General features: G+C 47.0%; 1 protein-coding gene, 2 long non-coding RNA genes and 1 other non-coding gene across 7 annotated transcripts; 1 reads left to right on the top strand and 3 right to left on the bottom strand.

Annotated features, from left to right (window-relative positions):
* Window positions 1-334: 334 nt before the first annotated feature.
* RNF41 (ring finger protein 41) lies at window positions 335-7,332 on the top strand. Its single transcript, XM_057703734.1, has 5 exons — window positions 335-449; window positions 3,521-3,792; window positions 4,495-4,630; window positions 5,034-5,137; window positions 5,979-7,332. The coding sequence occupies exons 1-5, from the start codon at window positions 360-362 to the stop codon at window positions 6,328-6,330; spliced, it is 954 nt and encodes a 317-aa protein (XP_057559717.1). The 5' UTR covers window positions 335-359; the 3' UTR covers window positions 6,331-7,332.
* Window positions 443-11,444, bottom strand: LOC130833762 (uncharacterized). 4 transcript variants are annotated; one of them, XR_009048542.1, is made up of 5 exons: window positions 11,178-11,444; window positions 7,889-8,009; window positions 4,544-6,348; window positions 3,869-3,982; window positions 443-967 (listed from the first exon to the last, which is right to left on the bottom strand). It is a non-coding gene; the product is annotated as an uncharacterized LOC130833762 (long non-coding RNA). The 4 variants fall into 4 exon arrangements; XR_009048543.1 differs by lacking the exon at window positions 11,178-11,444 and having other exon boundaries at window positions 4,544-4,688; window positions 5,959-6,348; window positions 7,889-9,026; XR_009048541.1 differs by lacking the exon at window positions 11,178-11,444 and having other exon boundaries at window positions 7,889-9,026.
* A 2,250-nt stretch (window positions 11,445-13,694) lies between these two features.
* Window positions 13,695-16,327, bottom strand: LOC130833763 (uncharacterized). Its single transcript, XR_009048545.1, has 4 exons — window positions 15,779-16,327; window positions 15,338-15,543; window positions 14,966-15,150; window positions 13,695-14,425 (listed from the first exon to the last, which is right to left on the bottom strand). It is a non-coding gene; the product is annotated as an uncharacterized LOC130833763 (long non-coding RNA).
* TRNAS-CGA (transfer RNA serine (anticodon CGA)) lies at window positions 15,567-15,648 on the bottom strand. The gene has a single exon. It is a non-coding gene; the product is annotated as a tRNA-Ser (tRNA).
* Window positions 16,328-16,400: the final 73 nt, after the last annotated feature.

Here is a 16,400-nt window from a genome sequence, read left to right as displayed (position 1 = left end):
GGACTCCGCACTTCCACTGGCAGGGGGCCCGGGTTCAATCCCTGGTTGGGGAACTAAGGATGTCACACGTCACGTGGCGCAGCCAAAAAAAAAAACCTATTAAGAGAAAGCCTGTGTGCAGCAACAAAGACCAGATGCAGCCAAAAATAAATGAATTAATTTTAAAAAGAGAATTTTCTTGAGTCAGCTTCCCTCTCCCCCCACACATGACTGGCACATAGTAAGCTCTCAATAAATATTTATTGGATGAATGAATGCATCTTGGCAATGAGATCAAGTTGGCACATACCCGTAATCTTCTGAACAGGCCTCTTTTCCCTCTGCTGTTCCCTCCAGGACCTGGGTTTCAGTGATGAGACATGGGGTATGATGTAACCCGTTTCCAGGGGGATGTTGACGAAGACCTCATCTGTCCCATTTGCAGTGGAGTCTTGGAGGAGCCAGTCCAGGTGAGTCGGCCTGAGGCAGTTCTGGTGCTGCAGTAGATGGCAGTGGAGCTCGTAGAAGGCCTTCCTAGGAAATGGGCCAGTGGGGAGCTCACTGTTTGGGCCCCCCTCCCCCACTGCTCACACCCCTGACACACGCAGAATAGGCGTTCGGTGCAAAGGAGCAGCCGGGTACAGGGCACGAGGGCCTTGCAGAATCTGTCTAGAGGTGGACACCGCAGAAGTGCAGCGGTTCAGATTTTCTTCGGAGGTTGCTGTGAGACTTGTGCTGTAGGATGGTCAGCTGTTTGTTTCTGTCCTCTTGACAGTAGCTTGGTGGCTTCTCTTCCTCTTCAGGGGCTCTAGTTAGGTTTCATCTTCCTACCCGTGACGGAACTTCCGGACTCTCTGAATAAGTTATCTCTGCATTTTCATGATGTGGTGTTTCAGGTAACCAGCCAGTCTCCCCACAGGCCTGCCTACTGTGTCACAGATAGGAAGTGGGGAACTGTGTGAACTGACCTCGTTTCTTCCTGGGATTTCTTGGAAAAAGAAAAAAGTTTTTGATGCAGTCATGTACTCTGCATTTTGATACGAAGGCTGCCACCTTCATTAGGTCATCTCTCTACCAGCTTTGCCAGACCAGAGATAATTGTATCTTCCTGGGGCAGGTATGAGGAGAAGCTCATGATTACCAAGCAAGTATAATGAGTGAGATGAATTCTTTACAGTTGTATTCATGGAACACCATTCTACATGGTCCTTACTGCCTATACTCTGCAAATACCAATTAATCCTTTGCCACTCCTGGCTAGCTGGAGGTAATCCTGTTTTCTAAACCAGGACCAGTCAGTGAGGTCTCATGGCCCTTCCCCCACTCACTGCTAATACAACTCCCTGGGGCTCCCCTTGATTCTTGGAGTTTATTCTTACTCTCCAGTTTTCAACTACCCAAAGGAGCACAGATGCCTGAGTTGAATGAAAATCAGGCTGCCTTCCAGTGGCAGCTAGCCCTGGACCTATCCCCTGCCTAGGCCTTTGCAGTCTCCTGCCATTAGCAGCAGATTGGCTGGATGTGGAACAAGGCTCTCCGGGTGGTGTCAGGAGGTCATGGGGTGTGTCAGGGCCTTGTCTGTTTTCTGGCATTGTCATTTGAGGTGAGTCACATGCAGAGAAGTCAGTGGCAGTTGGTGACTAAGGCAGAACCTCCCTCCACAGCTCAGACTTTACCTTCTGAGGAACAGGCCAGGTTATCAGGTACATTTCCAAGGGTCTAGAAAGCCTCTGCTAGGGATGCTGATTTCCCTACATCATATTTATTTATTTTTTGAATACATAATAAATTCATATGGTTCAGAAATCAAAACAGTATAAAAAGATATACGGTGAAAAGTCTTAGGTCCATCTTTGTCCCAGGCCACCTAATCCCCCCCATAGATAACCATTTTTATTACTTTATTTGGTATCCTCCCAATGTGTATGTGGGCAGATACAAGCAAGGATGAATGTAAATGTATATTTGCCTACCTTTCTGTATAGTTCTGCAGGGGTGGCAGGTTTAGATAGGAAGCTCACAAAAGGTTCAGTTGAGCTGAGATCTGAATGATAAGGGACCATTCTGGCAAAGGGGAACGTCAGAAACAAGAGACAGGAGTGAGCAAGGTGTGGACAGGGAACAGAGAGAAAGCCACAATGGCCTGAAGTCAGTGCTGGGAGCACGGTGTGAGGTAAGGAGAGGCCAGAGGCGCGGGGCCAGATCAAATAGAATGTTAGAAGTCCTGAGCAGGAGTTTGGATTTATTTTAAGTGTAATGGGAAACCACTGTAAAATTTTAAGCAGGCGAGAAATATGATCTAGTCTGCATTTTTAAACAGCCACTCCAGCTGCTGAATGTAGGATGGATTATAAAGGGGCAAGGTAGAAGTAGGAAGACCAGTTAGAAGACATACTTAATAACACAGATGAGAGATGATCGTTTGAACTGGGTTAGTGGCAGTACAGATGGGCAAAAATGGACACATGTAGAAATCTTTTTGGAGAAAGGGTCTGTGTGATTTTGAAAAGAATCAAATATTATGTCCTTAAGTGAAGAATAACAATGTACTGACAGTTGGATTAATGATATTGAGAATGACTTCTTTCCTTATGAAGCCTTTCTGTGTTAGTCTTTGGTGTCTGTGAGCATCTTGAGGGCAGAAACTGTTTATCTTTTTTTATCTTAAGCACGTAGCCAGATGTTTGGGACGTCACAAGCACGTGAGTCACTCACCCATTCATCATCGTCTAGTGGGTGCCTGCTGTGTTTGTCCCATGCTGCAGGCCAGATACTGCCTCCAAAGAGGCCAGAGACTCCTCTCACTTTGCATTATCAAGGAAGCAGACTGAAATATCTTTATGAAACTGAAAAGAGTGTGATTCTACAAAAATCCAGTCCTGTTGTGGAGGGTAGGCCTGGTCACTGGGACTCAGGGCGACGCCTCAGGTTGGGCTTCATAAAATAAGAACTTGGGGGAGTTCACTGGTGGTCTAGTGGTTAAGGATTCAGCACTTTCACTGCTGTGACCCAGGTTCAATCTCTGGTTGGGGAACTGAGATCCCACAAGCAAGGCCAAAACAAAAAAAAAATTGAACTTTTGCCAGTAAATCTCTGCCCCCCTCCCCCCTTAACCCTCAAGACTCATATTAAACTCTGTCGTGTCCATAAACATCTGCCCTGCTTGAGCTAGACTGGAAGGGTCTCACCCTCTGGATTTCTTTGGCTGTTGTTGTATATGTAATCCAGTTGGCAATTAATAATTGACTACCTTCTTCCCTCTTATTGTCCTGAATATTACTTATATCTGTTACTGTTAGGTAACTTTTTACTTGTCTGTCTGATGTCACAGCCCACTTGGAATCTGGAGCACAGGAAACATATCTGAAGCCTGTCCCCCACAATGCCTTGCCCACAGTAGATCTGTGCGTTGCTGTCACCCCAGGGACCTCTGGTCCTAGAAGCTGCTCAGAGGCTTGATAGGCTTTGCGGAGTTATCGTGCCCAGGCTCTTAGCTCCTGCTGATTCTCTTGTGTCCCTTTTGCCCTGCTGTCCCTTCCAGGCGCCTCACTGCGAGCATGCTTTCTGCAACGCCTGCATCACCCAGTGGTTCTCCCAGCAGCAGACGTGTCCGGTGGACCGGAGCGTTGTGACTGTCGCCCACCTGCGCCCAGTGCCTCGGATCATGCGGAACATGTTGTCGAAGCTGCAGATTGCCTGCGACAACGCTGTGTTTGGCTGCAGTGCTGTTGTCCGGCTTGACAACCTCATGTCTCACCTCAGCGACTGCGAGCACAACCCAAAGCGGCCCGTGACCTGTGAGCAGGGCTGCGGGTAAGACTCCGGCCCTCCTTCTGCCCTCACAGAGAAGGCCTTCCCGTTCACACCCGTCTCGGGATCCCCTGCTCACCAGCTGAGAAGGTCTCCTGTGCACGTAGGCAGGGAGTGTTCTTGGCCTCCCTGGCTCCCTGCTCCAACAGCTCACTGTCATGCTGCTTTCCGAGCTGCGATCTTTTTGCTCTTGCTTTAATAAAAGAAGGGAGACAGCCGTTCAGCAATCTGTGTGACACCACTAAAGACCGATTTACTTTATTTCCCCCCTTTTGTCCAGTACTGCTTTCTCTTTGTCAGATTGACTGCTCTAATTTCCAGGCTTCTCATGTTCCCTCTTGTCCTATTTTTTCTTTCTTTGGGATGTGCAATATTTGATTAAATACTGATAGCTAGGGCTGTGAATCTAGGGCTTCTCAGAAGGAATGAGTGCACAGGCAGAATCTGTAGGAGGAAAGGAGAGCCACTGGGAGATACAACACTGTCTTAGTGAGGAGAAGAGGCCCAGAGGAAGTAGATAGCAAAGGGACGAAGGGGAGCTGGGGAGAAGGAAGTGAAGGCAATAAACAAGAGGGGGCCTGAATGTTAGAGATGAGTGAATGTGAGTAACTTCGGGCAGGAAGAAGCCCTCTCAGCAGTTATCTGCCTTTGCTCACATGTCCCAGTGATGCTCCTGTCCTGTTCTTTTCCCACCCTGGGTGGCAGCCTGGAGATGCCCAAAGATGAACTGCCAAACCACAACTGCATTAAGCACCTGCGCTCAGTGGTACAGCAGCAGCAGACACGAATTGCAGAGCTGGAAAAGACCTCAGCGGAACACAAACACCAGCTGGCGGAGCAGGTAGGGCCCCAGAGAACACAGGGCAGAACACCTCTTTCATGTGCAGATAACCGCGTGCCTGTGGGTGACGGGCATGGGTGTGAGCCGCAGGTCTGTGCCTGTGCTTGAGAGTCTGGTCAGTGGGATGCTCTGCCTGTGCGTAGCAGTGAATCAGACTGGAGCTCTTCTTGCTTCCCTTCATCCCATCAATGGCATCATTTACTTAACATTTATCAAATGCCTTCCCTTGAAGGCACTTTGGTAAGCACTGGGGATACAGCTGGGAATGATACAGTCGTACCCTGGTCTTCATGAAGCTTCCAGTCTGGTTTTTCCTCAGATCTCTGGATTTCCCTCATTCTCACTTATCTTTCATCTATTGTCTGTCTTAACCATTATCCCTTGTTCCCCTTCCCTCCAACAGAAGCGAGACATCCAGCTGCTCAAGGCATACATGCGTGCTATTCGAAGTGTCAACCCCAACCTCCAGAACCTGGAGGAGACAATTGAGTACAACGAGATCCTAGAGTGAGTGTCACTCAGGACGTGGGGCCACGTCCACGGCTGACTCCACATCCTGGCACCAGGCCTTGAGTGGGGAAGAACAGGGAAGTCAGGGAAGGAGCAGAGGGGGAGGGTAAGAAGAGGGCTGGGCTGGGGCCACTGCTTCTCAGGTGCTGGGATGAGCAGGGCCGGGGAGCAGGGGATAACCGTCACCCCAGGAGAGGCGCTCTTATTCTTTTGGGTGGATGGAAGGGAAAGCTTACCCAAGAGTTAGGTGGGTACCCTCATGTACAAAGCCCTGTATGAAAGGCTGTGGGAGGGCTAGGAAGACCAAAAAGAAATAGAAGATATCATCCCTGTCTTCAGGGAGCTTACAATTCAGAGAAGAAGAGAGTGCAAATCCAGGAAAATGATCTAAAATGCAGCAAAAACAAGGGAAGTAAACAAGTAAAGTCTAAGATCCCTTTCAGGTCTGGAGTTCTACATATTCATAGACTACACTGTGAGTGAATCTATGTAGTGCAGATAGTGCTGTGTGGGACTCAATATAGAATAATTGCTTCATTCAGCACACATTTGTTGAGCACTTACTACATGCCAGGCACCATGTGCTAAGTATTGGGATTTTTAAGAAAAATAACAGGAACCCTACACTTGTGGAGTTTAATCTGGTGAGTAACATGTGACGACACTTGGATGGAACCAACTAGGGAAAGATCTTGAGTTTCTGAGCCAGTGATGGAAGGAAAGAAGGAGGAATCGAGTTAGGCCGAGTGCAGAGCAGCCAGTCGTTCCTGTTAGGAGAAAAGCCAGTGCAGAGAAAGGGGATGAGCTGGACTGACGACCTGCAACTCCCTCCACACAGGTGGGTGAACTCTCTGCAGCCGGCACGGGTGACCCGCTGGGGAGGGATGATCTCCACTCCAGATGCTGTCCTCCAGGCTGTAATCAAGCGCTCCCTGGTGGAGAGTGGCTGTCCTGCGTCTATTGTCAACGAGCTGATCGAAAACGCCCACGAGCGTAGCTGGCCCCAGGGTCTGGCCACACTAGAGACACGACAGATGAACCGGCGTTACTATGAGAACTACGTGGCTAAGCGCATCCCCGGCAAGCAGGCTGTTGTCGTGATGGCCTGTGAGAACCAGCACATGGGTGATGACATGGTGCAGGAGCCAGGGCTTGTCATGATATTCGCACATGGCGTGGAGGAGATATAGGAGATCTCAACGGGCTGTCTGGAAGAGATGAAAATCAGAAAATCCTTCCACTCCAGCAGTGGGGCCCTAAGTCCTCCCCATTTTCCTGAATACTGTGGCTTACACCAGAGCCACACATTTCCCTGCTCTTCTGCCACTGAAGGGGGGCCCCAGGGCACTCTGCTCAGCCTTTCAGGTGGGAAACCCAGATTCCCTCCTTTTGCCTAATTTCTTCCCCTGAGATGTCTGTAAGTTTTCCATCTGGTTGGGAAAGTCCCCACCTCTATTTCTGTTTTCCTGCCTAGGGTCCCTGGTTCCAGATATTTTCAGAAAGCACAAAGATAACTCATCTTCTCTGGAGGATCAGGATGGAGTGAGGAATCTCTAACTGTTCCCCTCCTCCAGAACCAGGGAATCCAGAGCAGGCAGGCCTGTTGACTCTACACAGCATTTAGAGGGTGGCTCTGGGGAGCAGACATCCTGAAGAAATGGTAAGGGTGGAACAAAACCCTAGAAATAATGAGGCCAGTAGGCCATCGCTGGTGGCTCTTAGGGGAAGACTGGACCTCTGTGCCAAGCAATACCCCGTTCAGCCCACCTTAAAGATGTGGGCTCCCCACCAGGTCTGCAGGTATACAGGTGGGGATGCGGAAAATTTCCAGATGAGCTCTTCTTTCCTATACTTTCTCATGATTAGGGAACGACAGGGTTGGGGGTGAGGGGTTAGCCTATTGGGTGAATATGCTCAGCAGGAAGCAGCTCTCTGGCTTTTGCTGAAACCAGGTAGGCACTGCCTCTGTGGCATAGCCCATAATAGTTCCGTAGACCCCTCTCCAGCCCTGTGATTGTAACTAGTTATTTTGATAATTTCCATTGGCCATTGTTTGTTTGTTTCACTCCCTCCCTCCTACTTTTTTTCTTTTTTTTTAAGAATGGCCTGATTATGGCTACCCCACTTTTCCAGCCTAGCCACATTGTTGGCAATTTAATTTATTTACTTTTTTTTTTTTAAGAAAGGAAAAAGAAAAAAAAATTAACAAAACTTAAGACTTTTTGCTGTTCCTATTGTGGGGATTTTTGGATAGGGTGGGAAAGGGATGTGGTCTGTTTTATATTTTTCCCTTTCAGCACAACCTTTGGCTTTAATATAGGAAGGGCCAAGGGAGTCCTTGGCTGAACTGAAGTCTGCCCCAATCCTCCATAACCCATCTGAGATGAGGAGCTTCCTCTGTTCCAGTGATGGATGTGACAGTTCAGCATCAATGACTGTGCACTCTGAAGAACTTTGCTCCCAGCCCATCCACGGTCTCATTGTAAAATTCTGAACTTAGATCATTACTTTTGAAGAAATTCTACCCTCCCCCGCCACCACTCACACCCAGTTTCCTTGGAGATATATAGCTGAGTTCTAAGCTTCACCAGGCAAGATGGGAAAGAAATTATGTCTCTGAGTACAGGCTGTGCTGTCTCACCTATACCCCCTAAGGAATTCAGCTCCATTTCAGGTTGCCCAGAGTACTCCTTAATCCCTGGGGTGACTAGCAGAGGAGAGAAGGGGAGGGATGGTGGGTGTGATTACCTTGATATGCAGGTGGGCGTGGGGCTGGAGAGAGATGGCCGTGTGACAGCTTCTCTTTGGGGAGTTTTTCCCAGGGCAGCTTGCTGTAGGTCTGGGTAGTTGGGTCCTGGCTCCACTGGGACTGTGGGCAGGAGGGGTACAGCTTGAAGGGGGTGAGGAACAGTCATATGTTCTAGCTCCAGGACGTTGTGCTCAGGAATTTGAAAACGCTGCTATACTTAGTCTGGTTACTACATTTCTTCCACTCTCCTCTGGCCCTGCCTGCCTTCCCCAGGCCTGTGCCCTCCTGTCGTCACCCTCGGATGGAGCCAGGAGGCTCAGCAGCCTCCGCCCTTTGCACTGGGGTCTCTGCAGGCAGCTGGTTGTGTTATGTTTGTGCTGTTCCATGGTGTTGGCTGCACTGATAATAAACCTTTTACTCAACTCTCTCAATTCTTAATTCACGTCACTCCCCCCATGAGGGTTCTCCTCTGCTTCGGCTTTGTCTCACCTTAATTCCCCTGACGTCTTCCTTGCTTTGTAACCTACTCTTGTCTTAGAACTAACCTCTGTTTTAGGAGGATGTCTGTCTGGGAGGAGTGTGCACCTCATATCTTCTTTGCCCTGTGTACCCTCTTACATCCTTCCCCCCTGTCTCCTGTAGAGCTGAAGTGCTCTCACCAGTGATCTGACCTCTGTTCTTTTCAGGGTTTACCTTTGCTCCAAATCCATGTCTTCCCTATGTGCTCTGGGATTTGGGGACACTTTCTATAGGTGATACGCAAGTACCTTTCCCCCCGTGTCCCACAAGCACCTTTGCTTTGGAATCAGGGATTCCATCGCAGGCAGGGAAGCCTCCACCCCCCCGTGTCTCCTAGAAGTAAACATGAGAGGAACCTGGAACAACCACACCTGCTGTGGCTGTCAAACCTTGATAAACCCTCTTGTAGGCATTTGCTGCCACCTTCTCCCATCATGAGAAAAAAAAATCTTCCTTTGCCACAGTACTATATTTTTAATTTGTCGAGCATTTATCGTGTACCTAATATAAATCTAATAGCACTCTAGATACTTCAGTGCCCCCCTCACACACAAAAAAAGCATAAGGACATTCCTCTGCCCACCAAATCTACTACACTTTCTTACATACAAGGTCTGATGAGAACATATCACAGAGAGCACAAGTGGCAATATATATATGTACTCTAGTGATACCAGTAGTGCTTTTTAAAAAAAAAAAAAAAAAAGCTTAAAAGTTACTTTGAGAACCTGCTGCTCATTCTTTTGAATGTCATCAATGATCTTCCTTTTAAGGTAGATTTGGTTTTTGGAAACAATATTTGCTGGATGTCTATTCTGCAAGAACTCACTAGGGTGGGCTGGGGGTGCTGGTTCATGTAGCAAAGTGGCACTGCTATCAAGGAACTTACTCCCTAATGGGGACGACTATATAATAAGACATCATACATGTGGGAAGTGGATCTTACCACAAGCAACATGTGAGCAAAGAGAAGATAAAGCCACTGGTTCTGATGGGTTCCAGGAAAGAGTTTTCCAAGAGATGTGGCATTTATTCTAGAGCAGAGGCTGGCAAACTATAGCTTGCGTCCTGCTGCCTGATTTTGTAAAAAAAAAAAGTTTTATTGGAACTCAGCCATGCCTCTTTGTGCTTACGTCTACTGTCCATGGCTGCTTTTAGATGACAGCAGCAGAGCTGAGTAGCTGCCATAGAACTGTGGCCCACAATCTGCCAACCTATTCTAGACCTTTAAGGCCAGGAGAATGGGCAGGCAAGTAGAGAGGGTTGGTTCGTCTGTTACTTTAGTATATACATTTGAAAACATTTTTCTACCTTGCCCCAGTAACAAATGCTTAAAGTTAACAATGTATCCTTAATTTCATACAAACTATATTCACTGTTCCCCAATCATTGTAAGAAAAGTACTTTCAGAACTGGTTTTTGTCCAATTCTGGACCCAATCCAGGAACCACTCCATTACACCAGGTTATGTGTTTTAACTCTCTTAGTCTGGATTCCAGGAATAACCTTTTTTTGGTAACACTAATTTGTTGAAGAGAATTGGACCAGTTGTCTAGAGAGTGGTCTTTTGGATTTGATTGCTTCTTCACAGGGTCCTTTAACTTATTCCTCTAACACCTGCTTTCCTTAACAGGATTAGATCTAGAGTCAGATTTTTTTTTTTTTTTTTTTTTTTTTTGGCCACACCATGTGGCTTGTGGGATCTTAGTTCCCCCACCAACCAGGGACTGAATCTGGGCCCTTGGCAGTGAAAGCGCAGAGTCCGAACCACTGGACCACCAGGGAATTCCCTAGAGTCAGAGAGATTCAAATTAACCACTTCTGGGGATAAAAGACATCACAGGAGAGATGTTGTTTATGTTGTGTAACATCAGGACATAGGCCCAGTTATCCTGCCATTAGCCTGATCTCTTCACTGTATACTTGTATTGTTGAGAGAAGTTTTTGAAGCTGGCTAGATGACACATACATGCCCTGAGAGAAGGGGCAGCTGGCAGTGCAGCTCTGACTGGTTACTGCTCTACAAGAACAAGTGCCCAACATTGCTCCTGTTATTTTTTCAATAACTTAGACATCCTAATGTTTATGTTAGATGTCACAACTTTTAAATGTTGGCTCAATTTTGTTTTTAACGTGGGCCAAAAAAAGAACAAAACAAAACAAAAACATAGGGTCCACCAGAGTTTGCAATCTCTGTTTTAGGCTGAGAAAATAGCATGAATAACAACAAGTGGAGGTGAAGGAAGAGACTAGTGTACTCTGAAGCATGGAGTTTGTTGAAGGAAGTAATGGAAGATAAAACTAAAAATAATTTGGGGCCAGTTCTTGGTAGGCCTTGAATACATGGCAGGGAATTTGGACTTTAGTTTTACAGGTAAGTTTTTGAGAAGAGGAGTGACTTCCAATTCATGATTCTGGTGACAATAGGAAAACAATGAAAATTTGGTGACAATATTAGCTTTGTAGTAATTCACACAAGAGGATTAGAGTTTGAAATAGACCAGGAAAGATGACAGAGACATGAGGGGAGAAAAATCAACAGGCCTTAGTAACAGACCAGATTCACTCAGCCAACATTTATAGCACATTTGTCAAGTGCCAGACGTGGTTCTAGGTGTTTGAGATATACAAATAATTGTATATTCCTTGAAAGGACTTTGAAGCTTAGGTGACATACACTTGAACAAATAATGGGAAATACAGAAAAGCATATTGTTAATAAGAATTAAGTACAGTGGGACAACAGGAGGAAAGGGGTCAACTACCTACCTTGGTGGGATGCAGGAGGGAAGACTTCTCAGGAATCACTGGAGCTGAGTTCCAAATAGGATCAGATATTGGCAGTGAGCAAAGCGGCTAACAGCCAGGTTGAGCATGTACTGTGAGTCACGAACTAAATATTAAACATCTAGTCGTCCCAGCAGATCTACAAAAAGACATCTCCATTTTCCATGTGGGGAAACTGAGACAAAGGACAAAATTCACACAGCTGATAATCAGAATTGGGATTTGAACCCAGAAAGTCATTCCAGAGCCTGAGCTCCTAACCACTGCACATAACAAGGGGCACGTAACTAAAGGTGAGTCACAGATAAAGACAGAGGTTTCTAGTCTGTGAATGAGAGGACAATCATTAACCTGAATAGGGAGGAGAAGACGATGAGCAGGTTTCAGGGGTGAAGTAATGAGCTAATTTGGGGAACAATGCGTTGGAAGTGCTTCCCCGTTGAGGGGCTTAGCCAGAAAATGGAAATGTGGGTCTACAGCTTTTAAGAGCAAGAAGTTAGGGTTAAAGACGTGGATTTGGGAGTTATCTGCCCAAAGGTGATCAAGAAATTCCAGGACTGAATGCAGTCACTAGAGAGAATACGAAGAAAGCTAATAATGAGAACTTAGGGAATTCCAGAAGTAATCTGGCACAAAAATCTGGAAAATAGATGGATGATAAAGGTAGCTAGCATGTCAGCTTTTTTTTTTTTTTAAGTAATTTTGAAGTAATGAATCGTTTAAATGTGACTCATAAACTAGCTGTTAAGGAGTTCCAGAAATGTTTTGTGCGATGACAGCATTCCTGAAATAAGTATAGGTTGAGATCATTTCAGCTCAAGTCCTCTAATGATTTGCTTTACTGGATAAACTGCAGAGATCCAAGCCTCTTTTAACATTTGGAACAAGTCAACAACTTGGAAGGGGATTAGTTCCTGTGTGTTAGAATCTCCCCACATTAGCTTTTTAGTCACAGAAAAGCAAATTTGATTAAGACCTAAGACTTTGTAGCTGAAAGAAATCAGTATAGGGTGGCATTAGCTAGTTATTGGTTTTAGGTGAAGAGACAGAAGGAACTTCATGAGAGAAGGAAAGAATTAGGCTGTGACATGGAGACACCCAGCCTGATTAGATTGGGGTATCTTACTGGAAAGAAGGATTTTTAAAAAATGGGTGATTTAGGCAGGACATATTGATCATAGAAGCATGTGTTTGAACAGATGGGGCACTGAAATTCCTAGACGGGATTAAAATGATGAAAGCAGTGTTTCAGAGATTTAAGTGAGGTGAAACTGGGGCACCTGGAAGGCCACTGTTACACAAGCATGAAAAAGATGATGTAGTGGAGGAAGCAATGACTGATAAATGACAGGCATGGCAGGAAAGAAAAGGATAATTCTTAAGGTTGGAAACTAGATGGAATTGAGAGAATAGTATTAACAAATAGAAAAAGTTGAGAATGTGATTCTGGGAAAGAAAAAGTTTTGTTTATATTTTAGATAACATTAGGTCAGCTATATAGACATACAGGCAGCAGGAGATATAGGACCACGGTATGGCTGAGAGGCCATGCCTGAAACGGTGGCTTGGGATTTCTCTCTTGGGAGGAGGGAGAAGAATGAAGCTTTGGTAGAACTCCAGAGAAGAAGGGAGAAAATAAATGAGATGGAGAAACAGTGTTCTAAGAGAAAAGCAAGAAAGTACAATGTCTCCTAAGCCCAATAAGAAATCAGTGGTTTCAAACATAGCAAAGTTTTCTACTACAGGGTATTAAAGATAGCATGGAGCTGCAGGCAGGGGGTATACATTTTATTTTATTTATTTTTTAATTTCTTTGGCTGCAGCGGGTCTTAGTTGCGGCATGCAGGCTCAGTTGGGGCATGTGGGCTCTAGTTCCCTGACCAGGGATTGAACCTGGGCCCCCTGCATTGGCAGCTCGGAGTCTTAACCACTGGATCATCAGGGAAGTCCCAGAGGGTATACATTTTATTTAAAAAAAAAAAGGTGTAGAAAACAACATGTGATTTTGGAAGTGTCAAAGTGACAATTTGTCCTGAATTAATGAAGGAGTGAGCGAGTAGAGAAGGAGAATTTTAACTTGTTATGGAAGGATGCTCATAGAAGTTTCCTTAGGAGGTTGAAATGAGTAGGATTGCAAGCCTAGGTGCAGAAGGTAATTTCAGGGCAGAAGAGCGAGGGCAAATACTGAACCAGAAACTAAAGAATGCCAGTGGGTAGAATGTAGTAAACAAGTAAGAAGAGTGAGAAAGGGGGCCTGATTATGCAACACAAAGGAAAATATAAGGATAGAGAGATAGGATCTGCTGCGATGGAAGGGTGAAGGAATCGTGTTGTGGTAGGCTGTGGGGATAGTAAAAATTTGAAATCATCTATTGTACATGAAGTTTCAAAGTCTTGGCCTCTCACCCCTAAAGTTACAAGGGAAGTATTTGAGAGTGAAAAGTTGTATCTCAAGTACCAAACAACCTCAGCTAGCTTATTCTGGATCCAGATCCTCCATTTTGTAAACCATAGGGCCTTCTTCTCTTCACAACGTAGTTGTCGGTTGCCCTCTGCTGGCCAGTTTTGGTCCTGGCTCTCCAGATATTTAAATTTGAGAGCATGCGCAAAAGGGGATTTGGCAGGACGTCAAGTGCAGAACCTATTAGGTTCCATTCATTCAGGACATTTTTTATTACATCTATGTCTAAGGCCTAGTAGAGGCGGTACAAACAAATAAAATACACAATCCTAACTCTCAAGAAGCTTACAGTCCAGTCTGAGTGAAGATTAAAACATGTACACATGACTATGTTAAAAAACATCCATGTACTCAAAAAGATTTTTTTGGAGTGGCTTATATGTGCTAAGAGTGTATATTCTATACGGGAAAAAAGCTTTCACATGGAAAGATTAGGGAATAGGATGGTGGGTGACAGGTGGTTAGAGAATACTTCCCAGGAGAACCAACATTTAAGTGAAAACAGAAGAAGGTGAGAATGAGAAAGATTATTTCAGGCAGAGAACAGCATGAACACAGACCAATACTATACCAGGAACTAAAAGAATACCAGCGAATGAAATGCAGTGAATATGAAAAAGTGGGGAGAAAAAAGGGACCAGGTCATGAAATACGCAAAGCAGCTACAGTGTGGATGCTTTAGTGCAGCTTTACATATATCAACTCATGCAGTCCTCATACCTTCCAAATGAAGGCTCCAGCAAGTGGTGGGTCCAGCCTGCACTCACCTCTGAGAAAAGTGGACACAGTTGAGACTATTTAGGAGGTAGAATAAATATAACTTGGTTTTATTTTATTTTAATTAATTTTTGCAGAAACACGTCAAAGGAGATGCCTTGCATTCAACCTAGTGGATGGTGGTGGTAGACTACTAGGTTCTAACTGTCGTAATAAAAAAAGACGTTGTAAGATAAAAAGACATGCATGATGGAAAGTGATAACGGTGTGGGGGGGTGGGGGGAAGGCAGTGGTGAGGGAAAAACAGCATAAGCAATGATAGTAGGGAAGTGGGACACTCCAAAGTGTAAATGTGTACACAGCTCTACGAATCACCTGTGAACCCCTTGCCCTCTGGGGAACCTTCTTGGAGATGTGGTTGTGCAAGAAATCAAATACAAAGAGGACCTGCTCAACAAGTATCCTAGATATTCCCAGCGTGAGAAATTGGGAATAGGAAGAACCGGCTGAGGTGAGTACAGGAGCCTGAGAGGTTAGAGAAGGATTAATTCCCTAGCTAGGAACTTGGAACATGGAGAATTTAGAACAGTACCTGGCACACAATGAGCACTCAATAAAACGTGAGTTATCTTCCCACACTGCGGCTCCAGCTAGATTGGCAGTGTCGATGTTTCAGCAGGCTACTCCCCACTTGCGCTGTGATACCCGAGGTGCAGCTCCTCACGGAAATCCCAGGGAGAGAATGCCTTGTTTCCCCGGTCTTCACTGTAATCAGACCTACAAGATGTGATGTCTGGTCATGAAATCCAGAGGTGCCCTCTTTACCTGGGAACTCCAGTGTTGACTATTACAGCACAACAGGCATTCACATTCCCGAACACAACTTAACCCTCCTTCAACCACATCTTTTGCTATGCCCTCCCAAAAGAATGAAGCAAGGTATGCCAAAACTCTGCTTGCCAACCTGAAGTTACAGAATTTTGAAAGTGCCTTGTATCCTAGCAGCCAATACAGTTGTGCATCATCACGCTTCTCTGGGGAATCTTCATTCCCGCCCCCCACCCCCATGCCCCTTAGATCCAGGGGTGAGACCTTCTGGCTTCTGTTTCCGAGACAGAAAGGGAAGAGCACGAAAGACACGTGGAAGACAAGAGGTTCCCTTCACACACCCTAAAGGGAAAAAAAAGAACGACCGTCACGAACAGGATTCGAACCTGTGCGGGGAAACCCCATTGGATTTCGAGTCCAACGCCTTAACCACTCGGCCACCGTGACTTCCAAAACCACTCTCCGCCGCGCACTTACAGAAGGGGTGGGCGCAGCGACCCGGCGAGAGCGCCGCCGCGGGAACCCGGCAGGGCCCAAGCGCACACACCCTGTGACCTCCTGCCGCCCCGCTCCTCACCTCTGCCTCCGCGCCGCGCGAAGCAGCGGGGCCGGGTGCAGCGGCTGACCCGAGGAGAGAGGGTCTCCCGCCCCAGAAGGCGAGGGTCTCAGGGAGCGCAAAGCTACTTCGCGGGCGATGGCGAGGCCCGTGGAGGAAGCAGTTGGAGAGGAGGGCTGGGCCCCAGGGTGGCGGCTGGGGGGCTCCTCGGGTCACGGAGTGAGCGGGGGACCGGGGGCAAGGCGTTAGGGGCGAGGGAGGCTCGCGCGTACACGGGGAACTCCCGGGACCGGATGACAGGAAGGAGCTTCTTGCGGAAAGGGGTCCGGGGCTCCTTGCGATTAGGGGCTGCAGGGGGTTAGAGATGGGCAAGGCGGGGACCCTCGGAGCTATGCGCTGGGAGCTCCTCACGCGACGGGCAGCCCCTTGGGGCAGGAGAGAGAGGCCTCCCACTCCCCGGGCTGAGGGGCGAGAAGCGAAGAAGCTTCAGGTCAGGTAAAGGGCGATGGCAGGGGAGCGTGCGCCCCCTCCCGGAAGCCGCCTCCTCCCCGAAGCTCGGCCGCCGCCGCCGCCGCCAGGGAGGCCGCCAGGGTCCGCCCCGCGCCCGGCGCTCCGTCGCCGCCGCGGCCGGCCGGCCGGCAGG

This window comes from Hippopotamus amphibius, chromosome 12, assembly GCF_030028045.1.
Source record: "Hippopotamus amphibius kiboko isolate mHipAmp2 chromosome 12, mHipAmp2.hap2, whole genome shotgun sequence".
Taxonomy (NCBI): Eukaryota; Metazoa; Chordata; class Mammalia; order Artiodactyla; family Hippopotamidae; genus Hippopotamus; species Hippopotamus amphibius.
The sequence above is the reverse complement of the archived record's forward strand: the minus strand, read 5'-3'. Positions and strand labels throughout refer to the sequence as shown.

Excerpts from the sequence above, each read along its gene's own strand:
- RNF41 (XM_057703734.1), top strand. The coding sequence starts at position 360 with ATGGGGTATGATGTAACCCGTTTCCAGGGGGATGTTGACGAAGACCTC. Across the intron at positions 3,793-4,494 it reads ACCTGTGAGCAGGGCTGCGG|CCTGGAGATGCCCAAAGATG; the intron begins GTAAGACTCCGG and ends CCTGGGTGGCAG. Across the intron at positions 5,138-5,978 it reads GAGTACAACGAGATCCTAGA|GTGGGTGAACTCTCTGCAGC; the intron begins GTGAGTGTCACT and ends CCCTCCACACAG.